The following is a 25,407-nucleotide window of genomic DNA, read 5'->3' on the forward strand; positions in this document are numbered from 1 at the left end:
CTGGGCAAGTGTTAAGGATCAAATTTAGCTGACAGGTAAGTGTACTCTGAAAATTATCAGTTAAAATCCAACATTACAGGCAACAAGTTAGTGAGAGGAACTTAGTTTTTAAGAACTTATCTGTTGAGTAATTAATCTACTGTGTGATTTCATCTGCATCATTTGTGAGTGGAAGCACAGTTTATTAGAGACTGTCAGCATTTTTGACAGTTTAGCTCAGTGGGGGAGAATTTCTAACATAGTGATTAGGTTTTTATGCTATGGGGTAATTTAGAGTCAATTTCTTGAGAATTTCTAAGGCAAGGTTTTGGGAATAACATTTCAACATATGGAACTTTTAGATGACTTTCCTACAATATGCTAATGGATTCATTTAAACATTACATATAAAGATACCAAGAAATAATACGTTCTAAGCAAAGAACAAATAAATACAAATTACTGTGTTTCTTGGATTTACTATTATAACTCTGTCCCTTAGCACAGAAAATTTCCCTCAAACTATGCTAGAAACTTACTATGGGGTAGGTAATAGTAATCTTAATTTTATTTTTACTTAATATTTTATACATCCTGACAATTAAGATGGTAATTCATTTCCCTTCATATATAAGCAACTGTTTCAAAATAAGACTCAAACTAAAAGCTAAAACGTAGAGCTTTTGCCTCTAGATATGAATTACAATAGCTAAATGCCACCATATATCCTCCTTTGTGTTCAGAGCTATTCTGTAAGTGGGCACTCATTCATGTCTGTTGGCTGGCTGCATGAAAGAACAAGAGGCATTAAATAGGATATTCTACAACACAAATTAAACCAGAGCTCTAGGTGTTTTAAGGCATAGTACATAAGAGCTCATTTGTATCTAAAAAAGGCTTTTCTGGTCAATATTTTTAAAAAGTAGGCGGTTGGATAAATCAAACATGCCAGTCTATGGAGCACCCATGGTGTACTCATGGCACCCAAGGATTGCTGCCTTTCAAAAACCAGAAGATAATAAGTGGGAATTACTACTAAAGCTATGATTTGGATTCTAAATTACCTTTGGAGTCTTGTACAGTCTCATAGATCTCTTGATACTAGAGGTGTGTACAAAAGCCTACTACAAAAATTTAGGTGAGAGAGTACTGGCTAAACCAGCTTCCTACTAATTAAAGAAAAGACGCTTAGTTTCTGTTTGGCCAGATTTTTTTTTTTTTTTTTTGGTCTGTGAAATGAGCTATCACTGTTCACAATGCAGGCTGTTTTTCAGATCACCTATTCGTAGAGCCCTGGAATGGCTGGGGAAGAGAGGAGGTGGAGATGCACAGTTAAAAACTCGTGTCACCCATATGCCTATTTACCTAAACTGAGGGGGGCTGTGAGCACCAGCTTGGATTTGTTCTCGAGCAGCTTCTGGTCTGTAGGAATTGCACCTCACCTAGAAGAAAAAACATCCCGATGATTATGCTTCCATTTCAATCACACATTGTCTACTGCCTTACCTGCTTCAAATCACACGAAGAGTAATTTGAGACTCGATGGATGACAAGCTGTTTTAGTAGATCAGATAAACCTTCATCAGTAGTAACATCTATTATTCCAATCCTCAGAGTAGAAGGTTTTATCACTGTGAATGCTTTCACTATTTGAGTAAATTAAGACAGGTTTCCAGACAAATGCTTTAAATGAAGAGAATAGCATATGTGTCCAGGAATCAACCAATGTATTCATTCAATTAACATAATGTTTGGAATAGCCATTATCAAAGTTAACCATATTCATTTGAATCAGTAAAATGAATCACTCATCCATTATTGAGTATGGTCATAAGTGGGAACGGAGAAGGCAATGGCACCCCACTCCAGTACCCTTGCCTGGAGAATCCCATGGACGGAGGAGCCTGGTAGGCTGCAGTCCATGGGGTCGCTAAGAGTCGGACGTGACTGGGCAACGTCACTTTCACTTTTCACTTTCATTCACTGGAGAAGGAAATGGCAACCCACTCCAGTGTTCTTGCCTGGAGAATCCCAGGGACGGGGGAGCCTGGTGGACTGCTGTCTATGGGGCTGCACAGAGTCGGACACAACTGAAGTGACTTAGCAGCAGCAGCAGCATAAGCGGGAAGGATTTTGCACCCTGGGTGCCTTGTTTGCTTCATCTTAGTTCAGTCCTTGGATAGGAGGACATTGTTCCATCCCCTTTGAAGTTAGGCATGGCTATATGGTCACTTGCTCTCACCAATGAAATGTGAGCAGAAGTGACATATGTTACTTCCTTGGGGAAGCTTTAAAAATCTGGCAGAACTTTTAAGAGTATTAAAAACAATTTAGGATGCTACATTAAAGGCCAGTGCACATTTTCTCCCTACTCCTTCCCTAGTCCTGTAGTGACCATGGAAGCACCTACAAGATAAAGATTCCAAAACCCAGGTCCTGAGTAGTAACTATGAGCAGAGGCCCACTGCTGACTCATGTTACACACGGAACATGAACAAGAAGAAAACTTTTCCTTGCACTGTTTATTCATGTACCATAACCTACTTAATCCTGATTTGAAGTGTATCTTGAAATATGATATAGCTTGAAGTATGAATAGAACTAGGACACATGAATATGATGGGGGGAATTCCAAGTGGAGGAGAAAATGGAAACAAAGACATATTGGAGAAGAAAAAAACAAGACATTCAGCTTGGCTGGACTGTGTGGTGCATAGTGGGCAGCAATGGGAGACCAGGGAAGGGTGAGGATGGGGCCAGATTTCTGGCCTGAGCAAGTCCTGAGCAAGAGGCTACCATATTTAGGTTAACGTATTGCTAATCTTGTTTAACAGTACTTAAATATTGTTAATGAGCATGAAGGTGATTAAAAATACATTTTCAAAAGATTTATCCAGCAGGGGCACAGGAGTAGGAGGAAATGAGAGACTAGTTTGAAGATTATTTATGGGTCCCAGGAAGGATCTCCATGAATGTCCACTGAAAGAGGAGCAATGAGAAGAAAGAAGGAGGATAAGAACATCTAAGGAAAAATGGACAGAAACTACGGGGACAGAGGCAGCAGCAAAGGTGATAGGATGCTACTGCTTTTGGAGAAGAGAAACCATCCATCACAGTGGTTCTGAATTTGACTCTAAAGATGTTTCTGTAATGGGAGTACTTAACTTCCTCAGAAGCTAGCTAAGGTGAAGTTGTTTCTCACAATCAATTCCACCTCACTTTTTCTAATGTTATTTCCTCTTGCATTATTATATAGTACTGTCTTTGCTTCATATATCATTTAAGAGATTTCTAAAAACACATTTTTGTTCTTACTGTTTTCCTAGTACCTTCTCAGGAGACAAAATAATTTTCCTCCTTATGAGCAGACTTATTTCAGTTTACAAAAGGTTGAAAATCTCATTCTGCCAGTAGGGAAAAGCTCCAAGAGAAATTTCTCATTAGTAATATAAAATCACTTGCCATTTTTCTTCTTAATCTCTTTAAAGTAAGTCATATATAGTTTGGAATTTTATTTGGAGACATTTCAAAACTGACTGTAATGTTAATATCAGTTAGTTTACTTCATCTACTAAGATGGACCTTAAGTAAGTAAGTAAGAACCTAAATAAGAACTGACGGACCTTGTACTTTGTCCTCTAGAGCATGGGACAGCAAACATTTTCTGTAAAGAGACAGATAATAAATATTTTAGGCTTTGCAGACTGTAAGTCTCTATTCTAAGTACTCAACTCTGGCACTGTAGCACAAAAACAGCCATAGACAGTATGTAAAGACCATGGCTGTTTTCCAATACAAAATAGACAGCAGGCAACATATGGCCCATGGGTCCTAGTTGGCCAATCCCTGCTCCAGAAAGTTCTATCTATATTTGCATGCTTATTTTGGATATCTGACCCAGTACTGACCCAAAAGAAAGTCTCTTTAATTGAACTGTGTTAATCTCATCCTTTTCAAGCAATTCGTCTAAAAACGTCAAGTGTCTTCAATATACCCAGCTTCTTTGTTGGATGCTATGGAGATAAATAATAAGTGTATGAAGATACACAAGCTATGAAGATAAAAATCTTCAACATTTTGATAACAAGGTAACTGCACAGTAAAGAAGGTAAGTGCAAAGGAGTTGGAGATTTTTTTTTTAATGAGACCTGGAATCCATAGGGAAGTTTGTGGAAGATGTGGAAGAGGTAAAACTTGACATGGATCCTAAATGGTAAAGATGGAATTGAATAATCTGAGGGGGAGAAGTACAAAGAGGGTCACTTTGCAGAAGGCAAATCTAAAGCAAAACCAGAGACAATGATGAGCATGACATTGTGGAGTGGAAGTGAGGACACCTGCCCAGCTAAGGGTGAGTCTGGTAGAGCTACGGGGATTTAGAGCTGGTTGGGTAGAGTTGTATAAGACTGAGGAGAACTTTGAGAGGCATTTGGTCTCCATGTGGCAGGCACCTGGGAGCCACTGCAGTTCTTTCAGCAGGTCAGCTATGAAATAAAAATGGTATTTCAGTGGCATGTAAGACAGGCAATGGTGGAAAGAAGCCAAATCAGGAAAACATGCCATAAGGCTGTTGGGATAATTCAAAGCAGAAGAGATGGAGGCTTAGTCTACAGATGACAAGACAGGGTAATGGGGAGAAAGAGAGGCTGAATCTGAAGAACAGTTAATGGGATGAAACATCAGCTTTTGAGACACATGTCATATAAATGAAGATAAATCGATCAAATAAGACCTAAGAGTCCAGATTTTCTAACCAGAAAGACCCAAAGGCTGATGGTTGAGGGTATGTTGATAAAAGTAGGAAAACTAGAAAGGAGAGTCACTTTGTTGTTGATTACACTTTTGCTGATGTCAGGTTGATAAATGATCATTTATTTAGTGCTGCCATGTCAGCTTTAAGAGATAACAGACCCCAGACAGATGAGAATCCTTTAACCGGAGTCAAGTGAAGAAGACATGGAAATTAATGAGCTTACTGAGGAGTGAATGAAAAAACTTAGGAACAAAAGATTGTATTGATGAAAACCTCTGTCTAGTTTTGAGCAATACAGATACAGATTTGCCCACTGTGAGGCCATGCATCAGGACTTCATCAACCCAACCCAGACTTGTTTGAAAATGAGGCCTACATATTTGTGACATAAACTAGGGCAATAACAAAGAACAACTGGCACTTGCATCATTGGCCAGATACTTGAACTCGGAATTGTGCCTTATTTAGGGCACATCTTCTTTCAGTTTCTGCTCAGAGAGCCCATTAAACTCGCAAAAGGGTGATATGCCTCTCACCTTTGCTGCTGCTGTTTGCAGCTCTAGTACTCTTCACGTGTTCATTTGGCAGTTGGGAACATAGACTTGAGGGACCCCCAGGTTGACAGTGGCGGGATCAAGTCAGCAAATGAGGTGAAGGAGGAGAAATGCAGGAAACAACAGAGCCAAGAAAGACTCTAGAGAATGAGTCACTAGAAATGGTTACAAATAGTATCAAATACATTAAGAAGTCAGGATATACTAAAGAAATATCAAGTGAGTCACCTCAGGGCTGGTAACTCACTTGATAAAAAATACCAATAAGCCTCGATTCAATCAGTTAATTAATTATATCCCATAGAACATGAAACACATGAAATTTATCCAGACAATAAGCAGCAAGATACAATTTCAGCTAAAATCAAAAGTTATGTCATTAAACTTTTGTTCCAGACCTTTGACCCAGGAAGCAAGTCAAAGTCCCACATTTTCTCTCTGAGGCCCCTTCCTCAGTCTTACTCACGTGAGCATAACTCATGAAGAAAAGCTGGTTGTTGGTGAATTCAATGCCTGGTAGGAGAGGCTCCTCAACTCCCTGCCTCTTGTCATTTATCCATTTCCTGTAAGCCTGGGGCGAGAAGTAGAGGAGATGACCCTCTGCAATAATGGCTTTTCTCTTTTCTCCTCCAATATAGATATTAACTATATCCTCCCCCATGTGCAAAATGTATCCTGTCAAGCTTTCCTTTAAGAAAACAAACATCTGGAAATGCAAGTCAATGGTGTGTTGCTTAACAGTGAGACAGGTTCATCTGCAAAAAGACCTTTCACTCAACAGATACCAAAGCAGCTGGGCCAAAGTAGGCACATGTTAAGTAACATCCTTTCTTCCCCCCCAAAAAGCTATTTTTTCTATTCCTACCAGGGAACAAATAAATCTAACAAAATGGCAAGCCCTATGGAAATAAATATTGGGACCAATCTATCAGCAAATTTATTTATTTTGCCAGGTAAGAGAGAAAACTATAATCTTCGATCACCATCATTTTATAAACTGAAGTATATTTTAACTAGAATTAGAGGAAGAATATAACCTCAGAATAACAGCTTGCTCTTGACACTGAATACATATAGCTTTATGTATATCTTTCTACATCATCCTTATGTGTTTTGCTTAACCGTGGAGCAGGGGATAATGAAAACATTATGATGGACTCCTACCTGGCCCACTACATGTGAAACACTAGCCTCTGACTGTAATTTAGAAGCTTAGTATTTTAAGAGAAAATTGTAAGGAGGGTTGCATAGAGTATACTCAAAGAAAACACCTACAAACCTAGCCCCAAGATTTCTGTAGCATGTTTTAAGACTACACTAAAAGTATCCTCTGAAAAGTATCTTTTAACTACATGAATCTTAATAACAAATATTACTGTTAGGGTGACTTTATTCTCCAAAAAGAAAAAGGAAAGAAATTCAGCTCTACTCATTTAACAGAATATAACAGTCAAAGGGGAAATATAATTCAATTTACAGAAATTCACAGAATTTATAGAAATCTAACTCCTCAAGAAAATGTCTGTAGTGTAAACTGAGGTGCACCCAAATGGTATTTTATAGCTTAATTTGTAAAATCACAGCAAACATCGCAGTGCATACCCTAAAAGCTTGTCGCAGCCCTCCATTATCAGCAATATTTTCTCCCAGTGTCCTCTTCCCCTTCACCTAACAGAAAGAAAAAGAAAAAATAAGAGTGTTTCACAGCCAACCATCATTCAGCAAGAGGCATAAATATGATAGCAAGAAAACACTGCTGTATTTTAAGGAGAAAATTGCATTCAATACATCAGAGGTAGTCATAACATATTGTGAGATGGCAAACGAACCCCAGCAAAGTGCTCCTGAATATAATTTCTATTTTATTATACTACTCATTTCTTTCTCACCCATCTCTCTATTCTCACCAATTTAGCCAGCTCCAACAAAATGTTAACATATTCTGAGTGACTCTGGTTTAATGGGGACAAAATAGAAATGTCAACATACAGATTATTTTCTCTGATTAACTAACATAATTTGAGTATTCTTTTTAGTGAGCTTCTGTTTCCAAAAATCTACCATCCATACAGGAATAAGGTTTTAAGACCAACCACTACCATTTTACCTTCAGCAACTTTCATGAAAAATTAAGAAGATAGTTCTCCTGGGGAACAAAAATCCAATAGAAGAAGTGCAGACCACAAGGTCAAGGTTTGCAATATGTATGACAACCAGCCAAGCACAGTGAAGAAATTCTTCCAAACACTTGAAGATTATTTCTTCAACCCTTAAATAGGCGAGGACAAAAAGTATTCTAAACCAAGACAGCCACAAGCCAAACTCCAGCCTCCTGCTTGTTTTTGCACAGGCTGCAGGGCAAGCCTGGGTTTTACATTTTTCAATGGTTTGGAAGAAAATAGAAAGAAGGATAATGTCTCGTGGCATGTGAAAATTATACAAAGTTCAAATTTCAGTGTCTGTAGCTCAACTTCTATGGGAACACAGGCACATTCATTCAAGTGCATGTTGTCTGTGGTTGTCTGCTTCCTACAGTGGCAGAGTTGAGTAGTTGCAACAGACCTTGCAACTCACAAAACCAAAGTTATTTACTGTCCGGCCCTTGACAGAAAGAGTTTGCCAAGCCCCATATCAGAGACAAAATAATGCCCTATAATAATAAAGAGGTCTATGTTCTAATCCCTAGAACCTGTGAAAAGATGACTTTCCGCAGCAAAAGGCACATTTAAAACATGATTACACTAAGGATCTTGAGATGGACACATTAGCCTACATTATCCAGAAGAAAGTGAAGTTGTTCAGTCGTGTCCGACTCTTTGTGACCCCATGGACTGTAGCCCACCAGGCTCCTCCGTCCGTGGGATTCTCCAGGCAAGAATACTGGAGTGCGTTGCCATTTCCTTCTCCAGGGGCTCTTTCCAACCCAGGGATCGAACCCAGGTCTCCTGCATTGCAGGCAGACACTTTAACCTCTGAGCCACCAGGGAAGCCCAAAGAGTCCAGTGTACTTAATTACAAGGGTCTATATAAATGGAGGAAAAGGAAGTTAGGAGAGGGAGTGTGTCAGGGTGATGCCATGTGACAAGACCTGACCAGTCATTGCTGGCTTTGAAGAAGAAAGGGAGCAGGAGCCAAAGAATGTGGGCAGCCTCTAAAAGCTAGAAAAGGCAAGGCAAAAGATTCTCTCCTAAAGCAGCTAGAAAGGAAAGCAGCCCTGCAGACACCTTGACTTGAGCCCACTGAGACCTGAGTCAGAAATACAGAACTGCAAAATAATACATTGGTGCTGCTTCAAGTCACTAAGTTTGTGGTGATTTGTTATAGCAGCAACAGACTAATACACATAGTTCCAAATTTTCAAGCTACAGATCCTACCAACTCTACCAACTCCTTATTTTTAAGATAGCCCAGTCACCTGGGTATCAGGAAATACCCATGAATAAAAACAAATCTTCAGAAAACACTCATCTCTGTAATCACCCAAGATCCTCCTAGCTTGCGTCCCCAAAAGTTAGCACTCCTGCTTTACCCAGCGTCTTTCTTTTACTACAGTCCTATGAGGCAAGCGCTGTTATCACCACCGTTTGCTTAACAAATGAGGAATCTAAGGCTGAGAGTGTGTGTCAAAGGTGTTACCCGGTGCTGCACCAGATCCCCTGTCCCACCAGGAACCCATTCCAGCAACTGCTACAGGCTGAGGAAGATTAAGCTTAGCTTAGGGGAATCCACTCCCCTCAAGCTTGCTGGGAGATGATACCAGTTACTTCTCAGTGTGCAGTGAGAACATTCCAGCCCCTCATCCCAGGCTGAACAATTTCTGTGATGCAACTCATGCTCCAGAATCCTCTAAGGGATGAGACTGAGGCTAAACTTCTGAAACCAGCATGTTTTCCTCATCATTTTACAGGTTTCTCCTGAAACTATTTCTGTGGCTGACTCCTTTATCTAAGAAACCCCTTCTCAGGCTCTGTTCTAATGGACCTGACCTAAGAGGGATGCAGTGAACTCACATTTCACAGGGATTCGAACTCAAGTAATCTCTGCCCAGAGCCTTTGCTCCATAATATGTAACCTTCTCAAGTCTTAACTCCTTTTGATTCTACTGCTTCTGTTTCTAACCACTCATGCTCAAATTGAATCTCCTTCCTTGTTCCTCTAAGCTTTTCTTTTAGAGGTCTGAGGAGTAGTTTTACCCCTCAGGCTCCTCCCACTCTTGACCACCTCAGTAGAACATATGACCTCAAGTTTGCCTCTCAGGACTCATCGGCTGCTAAGAGCCTGTTTCTCAGATGCTCCACTGGAGCTCCCCCCAGTCCACAGCAAAGAATAACTCAGGCACAGAGGACTGGCCTCCACAGATGAAGCTAGAAAAATACAGCATGGTCCTTTATATCCACAAAGGAAGCCATCCCTTCTCCTCAGGGAATGAGACCGAAGCCGTTTTCTGATGGTTGAATGGATTTATGCTGAGACAGGCATGCCCTTTCTAGCGTCCTTGTTGCAAAGGTACACATTTGTCAGAATTCAGTTTTGGTATCTGACACTTTGGCCAAAATGGATGTTGTAGAACAGTCCCTGCCCAACACATCACGCAGGTTTCAAATAACGTAAAGTAAGACAATGATATGGGAAGAAGAGTAGGGGTTTTGGAGTCATACCAGTGTAAGCTCTAATGTAGATTCTACCATGGGTTTTAATCTCTTTGAGCCTCAGTTTCCTCATATGTAAAATAGCCTAGTAATATGAACACCTCTCAAACCATTATGAGGATGAAATTCATTCCAAGTGTAAAGTCTAATCCCCATGCCTGTATATAATAATCACCAGGAAATATGCATTCCCTTCCTCCAAGAAAATTGCTCTTCTACTGTTTGTTTTTTTTTTTTTTTTTTTTAGCCACTATTGTTTGTTCTCCCCTGGGATGGTGTACCTACGAGTATGTCACAAAGCATTAGGAATATTAAGCATGACTCATTGAGTGCTTATTGCACAGCAGGCATTGTGCCAGTGCTTTACATTATCTCAGTTATTTAATTCTTATGACAAGCGAATAAAGAGTTAAAAAATAGCTACCCGTTTCACAGATGAAGTCTCTGAGACACTGGAATGTTAAATAACTTGCCTAAGTTAAAAAAAACTTACAATCTGCGATTGGTTGAACCAAAATATGGACCTGTGTCTGACTCTAGAATCCTTCCCCTGTGCTTTTTTTTTTTTTAATTTCGAGAATACTTTGCTAGTTTTCTAGATGGATTTTCACAATGTGATAACCCCTGAATTGAAAACAGAAACACAAAAGTATCTGTTTTAGGTCTTCCCATGACATTGTTGTAGACATTTTAAAAATACATGGGCAGAGAAATGGCTTTCCAGGGCACTGATGAAGCAGCTAGAGATATAGACTCAAGGATACAGACTCTGCTCTCATGTCCCAGATAAGGAGTGGTCTCCCTTGTGCTGTACATAGATCAAGAACCAGCAGAACCAACTCAGCGTTTATAAACATTCCCTTTAAAAGTGCATGGATTTTTTACCTGAATTCTTCTGGACTGATGAAATATAGCTCAGCAGACTAGACTTGAGGCATAGTGAGGTTTCAGGTGCTGTCCCAGCCCCAGGAAGTTACTGGGTAGAGGACATGCTTGACTGATGGACCAAGAGACTCTAGAGAAACCCTGTGTAGACACATCCATCTACCCTGGTTTTGCGGGGTCTCCTGCTTTTCTTAGGTGCTGTGCCCTTGACTAGACAAATTAGGAGCACACAGTTTTCACAGCGTTTTAGAGGAAGATCTTCATGCAGACCCATAACCTACCAACAATTCTTCATTACTGGTCTCATTGTCAAATACAGTGAGAGAAATCTGTGACTTATAATTATGAAAGCAGGGACAGAAAATGCAACTGGAAAACTACAAGAAAAAAAAAAAACTAATAGTAGGGGAAGGGAATGAAAGCTAACCTGATCAAACCAGCAAAATAAGAAAAGGAAAAAGAAGTAATAAACAATGTATAGGAGATAAACTATACAGAGAAAACTGTAAAATTGCATTTGAAAGCCTGGAACAAAAACCAAATAGATGGAAAGATATACCACATACTTGAACAACAGGACTATGACAGAAATGCCAATTACATACATTTAATGTGATTTAACTTAGAATCTTGGGCTTCCCACGTGGTGCTAGTGGTAAAGAAGACATATGCCAATGGAGGAGACACAAGAAACATGGGTTTGATCCTTGGGTCAGGAAGATCCCCTGGGAGGAGGGCATGGCAACCCACTCCAGTATTTTTGTCTGGAGAATCCCACAGACAGAGGAGACTGGCGGGCTACAGTCCATGCGGTCTCAAAGAGTTGGACACACAACTGAAGCAACTTAGCACGCATGCACACAACTTAGAATCATAATGGGATTTTCTTGGGGAGTGGGTAAAGAGTGGGTAAAAGGATCCTGGAATTTATACAGAGGTATATTTGCCTGAGAATGGCCAACCATATAAAAGAACAGTGAGGGAGAGCTTGTATTGGCAGATACCAGAAAAATCCATACAGCCACAGTAAAAATGCACTGGTACAGAAATCAACAAGTAGATCAGTGGACTAGAATATATAAATCAGAAATTTATCTCAGTATATATGAGATTCTAGTATTTCACGAATATTCAATTCAGTAAGAAAAAAAAAACACATATTTTAGTCAGTGATACTGGATCAATTTATCCTTTTGGAAGAAGATAAAAGTGAACTTTCATATTAAACTCCATAGCAAAATAAGTTGCACATGCATGAATATTTAAATGCAAAATGACAAAACAATAAAAAAAAAAATCCTTCCCAGTAAAGCTGCTGCTGCTACTGCTAAGTCGCTTCAGTCATGTCCGACTCTGTGCGACCCCAGAGACGGCAGCCCACCAGGCTCCCCCGTCCCTGGGATTCTCCAGGCAAGAACACTGGAGTGGGTTTCCATTTCCTTCTCCAATGCATGAAAGTGAAAAGTGAAAGTGAAGTTGCTCAGTCATGTCCGACCCTCAGCGACCCCATGGACTCCAGCCTACCAGGCTCCTCCATCCATGGGATTTTCCAGGCAAGAGTACTGGAGTGGGGTGCCATTGCCTTCTCCATCCCAGTAAAGCTAGGAGACTTCATATATGATATAGAATGGAAATGCATAAAAAAGAGGCATCTTTTGACTCTATGGAAATATTTAAATTTTGTTTGTCAAAAAATACCATATACAAAGTACAATAGATGAGAAATATATTGAGGGGGAAATACTATAATATGAATGACATAAAACTTTAACATCTATAATATTTTTTAAAGTTCTCATAAATTGACAAGAAAATAATACATAAATGTTTCTCCACATATCACTGGTAGAAATGTGAAATATTATAGCTTCTTAGGAACAGTAGGAAACTATCCTATAGGGCAAAAAAAAAAAAAAGAATATACACATAATAAGAGTATTTACTGCCACAGTATTTATTATGGAGAAATAACTGGAGACACAGTGTAACCCTTCAACAGGACATCAGTCAGCTGTGTTAGACTAGGGGTCCCCAACCTCTGGGATCTAATGCCTGATGATCTGAGGTGAAGCTGATGTAATAATAATAGAAACAAAGTACACAATAAATGTAACGCACATGAATCACCCCAAAACCATGTCCCCCACCCCATCCAAGGAAAAACTCTCTACCTTGACACTAGTCCCTCATTCCCAAAAGGTTGGATGCCGCTGTGTTAAGAGTCCATTCACACCATGGACTTTTAGGCAGCCACTAAAAACAATGAAGTAAAGGCAGGTGCGTGGTGTACACACATGTGTGTGTGTGTGTGTGCATCTCCACGTGAGCATGGGGAAAAAGTGTATCAAGGTTATTGAGATGGATTATAGGTGGGGAAGATAAAAGCGATGAGAGGGAAAGGGGAAGGCGGTAGAGGTGAAGACAGAAAAGGAAAGGAACAATATTTCACACAGAAAAAGCATGTATAAAATCACATTGTCTTTATAAGAATGCATATAAGTATATATAAGAGAAAATCAACATTTTAAAAGTTTTTTTTTTTTTTTTTGCTCCAACTTCTTTATCTAAGAGCTCTTAACCAATTCAGAGTTATTAATTCAAATTGTGGCATGTCAATGAGAGTTTGCTGTATGGCTCAGGAAACTCAAAGAGGGGCTCTGTATCAACCTAGAGAGGTGGGATGGAGAGGGAGATGGGAGGGAGTTTCAAAAGGGACGGGATATACGTATAGCTATGACTGATTCATGCTGAGGTTTCACAGAAAACAGCAAAATTCTGTAAGGTAGTTATCGTTCAATAAAAAATAGACAAATTTAAAAATTAAAACAAAACTGTGGCATGTGTGCTCAGTCGTGTCCAATTCTTTGAGACCCCTTGGACTGTAGCCCACCAGGCTCCTCTGTCCATGGGGATTCTCCAGGCAAGAATACTGGAGTGGGTTGCCATGCCCTCTTTAAACTGGTGATTTTTTTTTTCAATGAATTAAAGCTAAGCAGTAGTTTGGAAAGAAATCTTTCTAATGATACACAATTCATATTTTTGAGATATTTATTGTTTATCTTTGCTACACAGTTTTCTATACTAATCTGAATCTAGGAGAATAGACTAATGCTTAGGCCTATAATTCTCAAACTGTAGCTTCTATCAGAATCACCAGAAGGCTTATGAGAAGACAAAACGCTTGACTACCAGGCTCCACCCTCCCACCTACCCCTACACCCCCACTCCCCAACTCCAAGATTCTGAGTCAGTAGGTCTGAATTAAGACTAAAGAATTTGTATTCCTGACAAGTTCCCCAGGGAGTCTGACACTGTTGACCTGGGAAATACATTTTGAGTACCAATGCTCGAAAGCAAGCTAGTGTCTACATGAGGAAAAATGACTCACAGCATGTCCCCACCACTGCAGTTGTACTCACATTTAAGCCAGCTTTCTTCCAATAATAGTTGCTATACTGGTTAATCATGCACTTTGTTTTTTCCTTAAACTTTTCTTCTGAATCCATAGACCACCAAGGATCCAGGTTTCCATTTTTATCATATTTTCGACCTGGCCAAAAGGAAAGTTAAAATATATTTGCATTATTTATGGAAACAAATAAATTTCTGCACCTTCCCTTTCCTTCACTTCAACAAGCCTTGAAAACACAGTCATGGACCACTCCTGGAAGCACTTCCTGCTTTCTCTCCAGTGTCACAGGTTAATTAATTATAAAAAGTAAAGAAAGGAGAAAAAGGTCTGAGGAAGTTCTTTACTTCTAAGCAACCAAGGATACTTTAAGGTTTATCAACTTATGGCATGTACCATTCTTGACCAATCTCAGATTATTTCTACCTGCTCTGACCTCAAATATTCTCTAAATTACGAAATGAAATGGCTGCCTTCAGAAAGCCCATGAAAGGAGTCAAAGCACCACTGCCTGTGAAATTCCAAATGATCCATAGGAACAGCCTCAGTGAGTCACTCACACCCTGCGACCACAGCCCCTGACTCAGCGCTAAAAGGACTGTGTTTCCTCCAAGTTGCCAGCAGCCAAGAGACATATAAAACCTCTCTTATGAATCATTCCACAGCCATCAGTGTAGATGGAAGGCCCATCTGTCCTGCTCTGACAAGGAAGGTTGCTCTAAAAAGAGAACTTGAAACAAGAATGGAAATCTCCAAAACACAATGGAAATAAAGATGAGTTATACATGCTTTTTTGCTACAGGTTCATTGTTCATTTTCCCTGTATCCCTCAAAAAAAAAAAAACACAACAACAACAACTCTAGGTGTATCTGGACTATCTCCTATACTCAAGGTTGTTATTGGTTTAAATTTAATTGCACAGAGAACTTCTCACTGAGCTTAGAAGAAAGTCCCCAAAGCAAAGGTGTTGAGGAAAATGACCCAGAGCTCTTCAGCAAGGCTGCATGCCACTACCACCCCGATCCCCCCACCCCTGGAGAGCTCCAAGTCACTGTCCTTGACCTGCTAACCAAGCAATCATTAAATAGTTACTGTGCGATGCACTCTTCTAAGTACTGGTTACAGAATGAAATGCCATCTTTAGATTCTGTCCAAAAGGCTGCCAGAAGATTCTGAGGGACAACTATACTGAAGTTTCCCAGGGAAAAAAAAAGCCTAGAACCAAGAGACCACTACTGGCTTTTGTTTCTTAGCTAAGAATCTCCTCTCAGATAACCCAAATGCAGCTCAGGGGATTCAGGTGACTCCCAGGCAGCTACATTTCAGCAGGGAGGGGTGGCAAGGGGAGCAAAAAAACTCCAGTGATTAAGGAAAGGCTGGCTGCTGGGAGTAAAGAATTATCCAGAAGGAGAGGAACTGAAAGGGTCTCTGGCCCTGGGGTAGACATCCAGGAAAGGATGTTGGAGATCTCACAGATATGGAAGAAAGAAGTCCCTCTAAACAGGGTTGCCTTGGGCTAGGCAGTTCCTGAGCCTGCTCTGTATATCACTGTGTGCCAGGCTCTCTCTGTCCACGGAATTCTCCAGGCAAGAATATTGGAGTGGGTTGCCATTTCCTTCTCCAGGCGATCTTCCCAACCCAGGGATCGAACCCACATCTCCTGCTTGGCAGGTGGATTCTTTAACACTGAGCCACCTGGTAAGCCCAAAGGAGAAAGGAGTTCTGATTTAAAATGATGACTTTCAAAGGGCAGTCATTTGTTTCGTTTGTGCAATACTCTGCTCTTTTTGCTTATATGTCATCAAGATACATACCATACTCTATATTATGTATTATCAGGAAAACATAGCCTTTCTAAAAGAAATTCTGAATACATGACAGCATAGAGGAAAACTGAGATTCAACACTGCATAAATCTTGAAATAGTGTAAAGGAATCAGTTAGCCAAGTTTCAAGAATCCTAACTGACTGAGTCCTAACTCGGCAGCATGTATAATCATCTTCAGAGCAAAGCTCACACCTCTGGGGAGAGCATCTCAAAATGGTGAATAAAGAAAGGAAGAGAAGCTATAAAGTCATTCCTATAACTACTGTGGCAGCTACAGCAATTCAGATCTAAATGCAAAACTAATTTCACTGAAATTACAAGGTCTGCTTTAATGCTACCCCATCTCCAACAGGAACAATTATTTATTTATTGCAAGCTAATACAACAAGACATGGGGGGAAGTTCTCAATCAGCAATTATACTGCTTTGGCTAATCTTCAATCTAAGATGATGCCACTCTCCAAAGATAATAGCAACAATTAACATCCATATCATCAACATGACCATAAAAGCATCAGCTTATACAGTGAATCGGTACTTACCATTATTATCGAATCCATGTGTAAATTCATGTCCAACAATTACTCCTATAGCACCATAACTCAGAGATCTATGGCATAAATATATAAATGAGCTAAAATTATAAGCATGAATGTCAGAGCATAATTCTTTATTTTTTTTTCAATGAAAAGCCAAGACAATTCGTTTTCTACTAACCACATCCACAAAATTATAATGAGAGAAAAAAGTAAACACATCCTTGTCATTGAAATAGACAAAGAAACTATAATTTCTAATGGTGTCACTATGAGCATATATGAGCCTTAGTTTCTACCCAGTGAAATCAGGGATATGAAAGTGATGGTTTCTAAAGGACCTTTCAGCCCTAAGGCTTCTGTGGGTATATATGCACTCTAACTGCAGTTTATATTTATAAACACCCAAAGCAGTAGCAGATTTTGAAAAGATCCTGTCAGTAAACATACTGTTTATTTTTCATCTGTGAACCTGCTGAAAATTGTTTTCCAAATGTAGACATAAAACAGGAATAGAATAGAGATTAAAAGGGATCACCCTGCTTTGGAAGGTAGTCACATTCCTCTGCTTCTGTGACAGACAAATTCACAGGTGGACAGCAAAGACTATGAAGCCTGAACCAGATTTGGAAAAGGTGTTAGAGTATTTCTGTTCACCTACAAAGGTGAATGCTGACAATTCCACACACCCTGAATGCGTATGCTCCTCCTCCCACCAAGAGTTAATCTATTTCCCTCCTGCTTGAAACTGGATGGGCCTCGGGACTTGCTGTGGCCACCAGAATGCAGTGCAAGGGGCCAGGTGTGACTTCTGGGCTGAGGCCTTACAGCTTCCATTTGTGTGCCCTCTTGGAAGTCAGTTGCAATGTAAAGAAGTTGGAGTAATGAGCTGGAGATGCCAAGTGAAGCAAGTGAGAGATGCCAAACGTTGAGAGACATCTAAAGGACGAGAGAAGCCCAGCCATTCGAGCCAGCCCAACCAAGGCACCAGACATGTGAGTGAAGTCATCTTAGATCCCATGGCCCCAGTCGAGCTGCTGAGCCAATACTACACGGAGCAGAAATAAGCTGTCTTGACTGGAGTACTGCCCCAACTGCAGAATCAGGAGCTAACAGTGGTGGCACTTTGTTACATAGCAATAGGTAACTAAAAGAAAACACATAAATGATGTATCAGGAAATCAGTAAGGGGGTTTCCCTATGTATATGTCTGGGATCTTCTCTTTCAACTAAAAGTTCCCTGAAGACAAAACCCTTATCTACTTGATTGCTGCTAAATTCTCTGGACTTAGGACACTGTAAATGAGTAACAATGATTTAACTAACTGATTAATTTGACCATTTCTTGCAAGTGACAGATCAATATGTTACTTATTTTAGTCATTCAATGTGCGCATGAGGATTATAGACAACTTTAAATCCTTGTTATAAAGATTCTTCCTGAGATTTGTAATTATACACAAATATTTCACAGTTGATTCCTGACATGCAACATCAAAATCACCCAGCACTAGATAGGACCTATAAGTGGAAGGAACAAGAAATTTGAAGCAACATGTTATTACAGGACATAATGATCCTTAACATGCTAATTGCTTGTCACAACTATACCCAAGGAAGTGCTGCAAGATTTAATTTTTCCCCTTGGTGGCAATTCCTTCCTTTGTTATTTCTTTCCTGCAAGGTAATTTGCATTTGAAAAAAATGCTTTCCTACTGTTTTTCCATCATTGCAAACCTTCATTAAAGAAGTGAGAGTAAAACGATGCATTTCAATCATAGAGCTATGAGAGCAGGGTGGGACAAACTTGTAATTCTACATAGAGCTAATTTTTGCAGCAGTAGCTCTCACTATGCAGCCTGTAACATTTCGCTTTTCTAGGACTCTTAGCTCCAAGAATAGTACTCAGTCCTCTACAAGCCTCAGTCAATGCTGTTGACTGGATGAATTTAAGGGATGAACCACGGGGGCTTATAGCAACTGCTCTGCAATAAATGTCCCTTAAGAGGGAGACCTGGCGTGCTGCGATTCATGGGGTCGCAAAGAGTCGGACACGACTGAGCGACTGAACTGACTGAACTGAACTGACTAAGAGGGACTGCTCCAAAGAGCTTCCTATTCACAAAGGGTAATAGAGAATTCAGAAAATGATTGAATCATTGTAAGTTTCAATTCTCAGTTACATAATCACAATCCTTTGGACAAGAGACAAAAAGTAAAAGTAATTTTAGATGACTAAGCCTGACAATGATAATGTTTCATAACACTAAATTTGCATCTTTCATTTTATCAATGGACATTATTTAAATTAGCATGTCATAAAAATAAATTAATAAATTCGTATGCCTTTTAAAATGTGACTGGCTGGCCAGAAACAAGAAGACTCCTGCAGAGAAAATCTAGCCTTCCAAAAATAAAATGAAAAAGATGACAATTTTTCCACCCACTCAGTTTCTCTTTTGTTCTTACCACCCAATGGGTTGCACATATGCACAGGATTTGCTGTCAACAACAAAGCAACTGTGATCTCACTCTGTCATCAAGCAAAGGCTACTCTAGGTCTGGTGTGGAAATTCATAAAAATCTCAGAGTTACAAGCAGCTTTAAGGTCATTTAGTTCAATTCCTTAGCAGAGGCATAGGTCCCCTTTACAAAAAACCCATTAAAATGATCCTAAGAATTCTCTTCTTAGGTGTGTCCGATAACCAGGAGCTCACCCCCTTCTGAGGCGGCCCATTCCCTCTTTGAGTAGTTCTAGATAAAACAGCGCTCCCTAATGCTGACCTGGAATCTCTCTCCTATCTATCGGTCTGGTGGAGTGGTACAAGGTGTTCTAGCTGAATACCCTCTGACCTCCCCAAATTTACTAAATGATCTTGCCACACTTTCTTTCAAAAACGTGAAGACGCTTACGAGGTTATCCCTCAAGTACTCTCTTCTCAAGTTCTTTTAACTCTTTCTCTTCAGTCATGAATTTGAGGCCAGCAATTTCCAAAACACAGGAAAAAGGGAGGTTAGGAACTCTGAATTAAACACCTTTAGATAGAATTTTCTTGCAGAACTTCTTGGGAATTTCTATGCTGCTAAGTACTGTGATTCTCCAAAAGAAAGGGAAGGGAAGGACGATTCACCTCCATTACTACTTCATGGGACACACACTTTGGAATATGCTGTCCTAGGCCATTTAAAATCCTGATTTTTTTCTCTGGAAACAATTCAGCTTGTTGATATCACCACAGTTAGACACAACACTCATGAGGGGGCTAAGCTCACCAGTGTGAGGAGCGGGAATACCCACTCATTGGATCTGGAGGAGATCCATCTAGAAGAGATGGATATATGGGAACCCATCTCACTATACTGTGATTCCCATCTCAACAGCATCACCATATTTCCAATGCTAAGTGTCCAAAAGATGCTTAATAATTATTGAATGGGTATCTTAACAGAGGATGGAAGGCTTCAATGCAAAATATAGAACCCCTAGGAAAAAAATAAAAATCTCTCTCTTGCTCAGCATAAAGGTAAACATTAACATTTCCTAAGTTTCTATGATTTTGACTTTTATATCAGAAAATCATCTCATGGACATGATAAACAAATTCACTGATCAATAAATTCAAACTCCAACCTGACTATGTCCAAGTGTCCAGGCATATAACCACAATAACAGAAGATTAGTTTAATTATTAATGATAAGCAACATCAAAAAATTCTAGGACCCTCTTTAGTTTGAAGCAAGCTTAGTGAATATTCAGTCTGTCTTTAACTTTATGGAAATATATATAAATTTCTAATCTTAACAATACAAAAAAAATTGATTACAAATATCTAAACACTGATTAAAACTCTCTGAACACTGATGAAAACTGCTGACAAAGGTCTCTCTAGTCAAAACTATGGTTTTTCCAGTAGTTATGTATGGACTACACATGATATGTGAGAGTTGGACTATAAAGCAAGCTGAGTGCAGAAGAATTGATGCTCTTGAACTGTAGTGTTGGAGAAGACTATTGCCGCTGCTGCCAAGTCGCTTCAGTTGTGTCTGACTCTGTGCGACCCCAGAGATGGCAGCCCACCAGGCTCCCCCGTCCCTGGGATTCTCCAGGCAAGAACACTGGAGTGGGCTGCCATTTCCCTCTCCAATGCATGAAAGTGAAAAGTAAAAGTGAAGTCACTCAGTCATGTCTGACTCTTAGCAACCCCATGGACTGCAGCCTACCAGGCTCCTCCGTCCATGGGATTGTCCAGGCAAGAGTACTGGAGTGGGTTGCCACTGCCTTCTCCGGAAGACTATTTGAGAGTCTTCTGAACTGCAAGATCAAACTAGTCGATCCTAAAGGAAATCAGTCCTGAATATTCATTGGAAGGACTGATGCTGAAGCTGAAGCTCCAATACTTTGGCCACCTGATGCAAAGAACTGACTCACTGGAAAAGACCCTGATGCTGGAAAAGATTGAAGGCAGGAGGAGAAGGGGATGACAGAGGATGAGATGGTTCAATGGCATCATTGACTCGATGGGCATGAGTTTGAGCAAGCTCTAGGAGTTGGTAATGGACAAGGAAGCCTGGCGTGCTGCAGTCCATGGGGTCACAAAAAGTTGGACACGACTAAGCGACTGAACTAAACTGATGAAAACTATACAGCTGAAACCTGGGATGATATGAATGGATTTTGTCCATACAAACTGGTCAATTTTATTTATGCTAATGACAGTGCTTCCCTATTGTAGGCTTTATTGATGCCTGATCCTGTCTCTGGGCACTCACCATTTTTAAGCACACCAATCTGACAGCTTCCAACTGCCAGCACCTGAAACTATTTGCCTGAGAGCTTTCTCTGGCCACCAGAGCCCTCTAGGCTTATGCAGGGCAATGCCAATGAGTTAAAACACCCAGTGGCAGCCTTCAATCAGTTGTGGAAAGTGAGTTGGAAGACAAATACCCCAGTTCCCTTGCCCCTGAGATGAAATTGTGCTGAAGCTTATTCTACAATCTTCCAGCAGATATGAATTCAAGTTGCCTGCAGTAATAATTGGCTTTAACAAAAAGTGAAGGAGAATTTCCCTGGTGGTCCATTAGTTAAGAATCCACCTGCCAATGCAGGGCACATAGGTTTGCTCCCTGATCCAGGAAGATCCCACGTGCTTCAGAGCAACAAAGCCAATGTGACACAACCACTGAAGCCCATGTGCCTAGAGCCAGTGCTCCACAACAAGAGAAGCCCCCACAGTGAGAAGCCTGTGCACCACAACCAGGGAGCAGCTCCTGGTCTCTGCCACTAGGGAAAGCCCTCCTGAAGCAATGAGGGGCCAGAGCAGCCAAAAAGAAATAAGTTTTTTAAGTGGAGGAGAAGGCAGATAAGGAGAGCCAGAATGAGATGTGATTATGAATGAGTGAATGGTCAGAGTAATGCAACTTTGCTAGTTTGGAAGATGGAGGAAGAGCGCCACGAGCCAAGGAATGTGGGCCACCTCCAGAAGCTAGACAAGGCAAGCAAACAGACTCCTCCCTATAGCTTCCAGAAAGAAATGCTGCCCTAACAACATCTTGTGTTTAGCACAGGGAGACCCAGGTTGGAGTTCTGACCCTTAGAACTGTAAGCTAATAAATTTACATCGTTTTAAGCCACTTCATCGGAGAAGGCGATGGCACCCCACTCCAGTACTCTTGCCTGGAAAATCCCATGGATGGAGGAGCCTGGTAGGCTGCAGTCCATGGGGTCGCTAGGAGTCGTACACGACTGGGCGACTTCACTTTCACTTTTCACTTTCATGCATTGGAGAAGGAAATGGCAACCCACTCCAGTGTTCTTGCCTGGAGAATCCCAGGGACCGGGGAGGTTCTGGTGGGCTGCCGTCTATGGGGTCGCACAGAGTCAGACACGACTGAAGCGACTTAGCGGCAGCAGCAGCAGCAAGCCACTTTGTTTGTGATAACTCATTATGACCATCATAGAAAATTCATCTGACACAGTTAATTGGTTTCCTTCCTTCCCTGTCCCACTTGCTCACTGCCCTGGTGGTATTTCCTGGTGTCACCTCTGAGAAGAACTACTTGCACTTGAATCCTAGTTACAGAATCTGCTTCTGGGAAAACCCAAATAACAACATTGCCACTGTATTTCTCTTATTTATATATGTATGTGATCCTATGTCATTTTAACCTGCAGAATCATATTCAAATTGTCACTGATCCAAACCAAAATATAAGTGACTATTAAAATCAAGACTACATTTTTTGTGCATTAAATCATCAGAGCAAGCAAAGGCACATAATAAAAGTGGTGATATAACTGACAATGATTATTAGAATTCCCACTATGTGTGGAAATTCTGAATTACATGAGTCTACAGTAAGTTGGTATTGACAGCCTCTAAAGTGAAATCCCTAACTCCAGACACTGTCCATTTCTGACCTGTTGTATAGCTACCCAGTTTATGCTTCTAAAGACAAACTTCATTATCTCTACTTGCTCAAAAACGTCAGTATCTTCTATTGCCTAATGTCCAGGCTCCTTACTGGAATTCAGAGCACTCCAATATCAAACATCAACCTCCTTTTCCAGACTTCTTTTCTACTATTTCCCTTCAAATAACACTTGGACTCACCAAACCAGACTCTTTGCTATTCTAAAAGCAATTTTCTTCCCTTTTTTCACGTCGTTTCTTCCATTTGGAATGGGTTTCAATCCATCACCATAAAGTCAAATCCCAACAGTCCTTTAAGGTTCACGTATTTCCAGTATGCATCAATACATAAATAAACAAATGCATAACAAATGAAAGCTCCCTGTGTACAGGTTAGCCTTCTTATCCAATCATACACCCTGGTAACAAGCATTAGGAAACAGCTAACATGATGAGAATGGGGACTACCCAAGCTGGTTTCCATGCCTTCTTTTATTTGGTTTTGCTTTTGATTTGTTTGTTTGTTTTTACTTTATATTCTGTGCTCTGCCAAACATCATGTTCTTCCTTTCCTGTCAGTAACTGATTTCTCTTATTAGTTTACTTACCGAGGATATTCTGTTCCCCAAAAGAAAGGCTTCTGGAGTTCTCCTGCTGGAAATCCTAGGAGAAAGACAAACACAACTGTAAGGGATATAGAGATTGATTTGATGATGAGTACCTGACTGTAGCCTTAGTCAGTTTCAAAGGCCCATCAGAAAGGTACTCCTCATGGAGCTGGGAGCCCTTGAATAGATCCAACTGCCTCTAAGATATTAATTCAACTGAGTTTGAAATCAGTGTCTTCCATCAGTTTCAAGGAGACCATTTTGTGTGGATACACTATGGGCAGTAGTGCAGGCTGCTGTGAGAGGGGTTCCTTCAGACACAGCACATGAGAGAGGCTTCCAGCTGTCCTGCAGCTTCCCCTGACACAGAAAGGGTTGGCTTCACGGGTGCACAACCAGTGCAGTCACACAGGGCCCCGTGCAAAAGAACCTCACACTGGATTTAACGCTCTGTTGTCACTGTCTGAAACACTTAACAATTTTATGTTTGAATGTGATTTTGGAAGTGGAGACCAAGGGGACAATAAAGCACGTCTGTGAGTAAAGGAGCCATGCACGACATTTCTGTCCACAGTTCCTATTACGCTCTATTTGCACACAGCATACAAGATGCTCCCTGGAAGCACAGAACTCTGGTAGACCCACAACACGTGTGAATTCAGCAGGATTCAAAGCAAGCACAAGTATGTTACATCTAGGACTGAATAAGTGGAGGTTCTGACAGCCACGAAAGGGCTCTTTCAACTGGAACCAGAATTTGCCTTGACCACCAAAAGGCAGCAGTGGCATTCTAACCATGTGAATAAGAATTCTATCTTATTAGACAGATAAGAATTCTATCTTACTCCTGTTACTTCACTGCATTAGGCAATCACATACACCAAAATGATGACATAAGAGGAAGGGGAAAGATAGGACTACCCCTGGTATCTTTCCCTTTCAGCCCTTCCTTATTCATCAGTATACCAAAGGTAGAGATTGTTGATAGAATGCACATGTAATAAGAAATGAAATAAAACCTTCTGAATTAGTTTTCTGCAGTGTTTCCACCATCCTGACAAGAAGAAAATACATCCTCATGTATAAGCTAGAAAATACAAACTATAATTTTGGTGATTCCATAGCTCAAGTAAAAGTTCTTGTATCTGTATTTGTTTTGGCATTGTACAATATAAAGATGAATGGTAAAATAATGCTGATGATTTAAATTTTTAATTTTCCTTCCAACTCACAGTACTAAATAGCAGATAAAAAATACTGTGACCAGTCTACAGAATGAGAGACTTTGGAAGGAAGGCCAAAGCTTTCTGTTGCAGTCCCTTGACAGCACTTTTTCCTGCTTTCTGAAAAGGAGGTCCCTGTTTCTTCATTTGGTACTGAGCCCCACAAATGATGTAGCTGGCCCAGGGTACAGATGAGTGGGAGAAATGCCTTGCTTTGCTTTGCCACTGCAACTCACCATAAATTTTGTACCCTAGAGTGGATCCTAGGAGCTGTACTTATAAGTCATTACAACTGGGAATTGCAATCAATAGTTACAAAAAAAAAATTAGAAAGAGATCCTTTCTGCAACATCCCTGCCTGTTACAGGGCTACTGCTCAAGGATCCTAGAGACTGAAAGCTCTTTCATGAGTTCAGAGGTTTTCTCTCCCTTCTTTTCCTCTCAACAACCTGTCTACCTCCCCTCCAAGATAGGATATTATGAGTCATGAGGGCAGGAAAGCAGGTTCTTAATTTAGAAGTGAAATATTAATTTATATAATTCATATATATATTATTGATATTTTCTTAAT

At 40.4% G+C, this 25,407-nt stretch overlaps 1 protein-coding gene across 8 annotated transcripts in view; it reads right to left on the bottom strand.

Annotated features, from left to right (window-relative positions):
• Positions 1 to 25,407, bottom strand: part of PHEX (phosphate regulating endopeptidase X-linked) — a 245,020-nt gene that overhangs the window by 39,023 nt on the left and 180,590 nt on the right. For all 8 annotated transcript variants that reach the window (XR_011565209.1, XR_011565208.1, XR_011565207.1 and 5 more), the window contains 6 exons: positions 23,614 to 23,668; positions 16,601 to 16,668; positions 14,240 to 14,370; positions 6,889 to 6,954; positions 5,753 to 5,857; positions 1,345 to 1,421 (listed from right to left, as the gene is read on the bottom strand). Coding sequence is in view for 1 of the 8 variants with exons in the window: in XM_070783865.1 (XP_070639966.1) it covers positions 1,345 to 1,421; positions 5,753 to 5,857; positions 6,889 to 6,954; positions 14,240 to 14,370; positions 16,601 to 16,668; positions 23,614 to 23,668 (502 nt within the window). In the remaining 7 variants the exon portion in view is untranslated. The remainder of the gene's footprint in view (positions 1 to 1,344; positions 1,422 to 5,752; positions 5,858 to 6,888; positions 6,955 to 14,239; positions 14,371 to 16,600; positions 16,669 to 23,613; positions 23,669 to 25,407) is intronic.

Source organism: Bos indicus, chromosome X (assembly GCF_029378745.1).
Source record: "Bos indicus isolate NIAB-ARS_2022 breed Sahiwal x Tharparkar chromosome X, NIAB-ARS_B.indTharparkar_mat_pri_1.0, whole genome shotgun sequence".
Lineage (NCBI taxonomy): Eukaryota > Metazoa > Chordata > Mammalia > Artiodactyla > Bovidae > Bos > Bos indicus.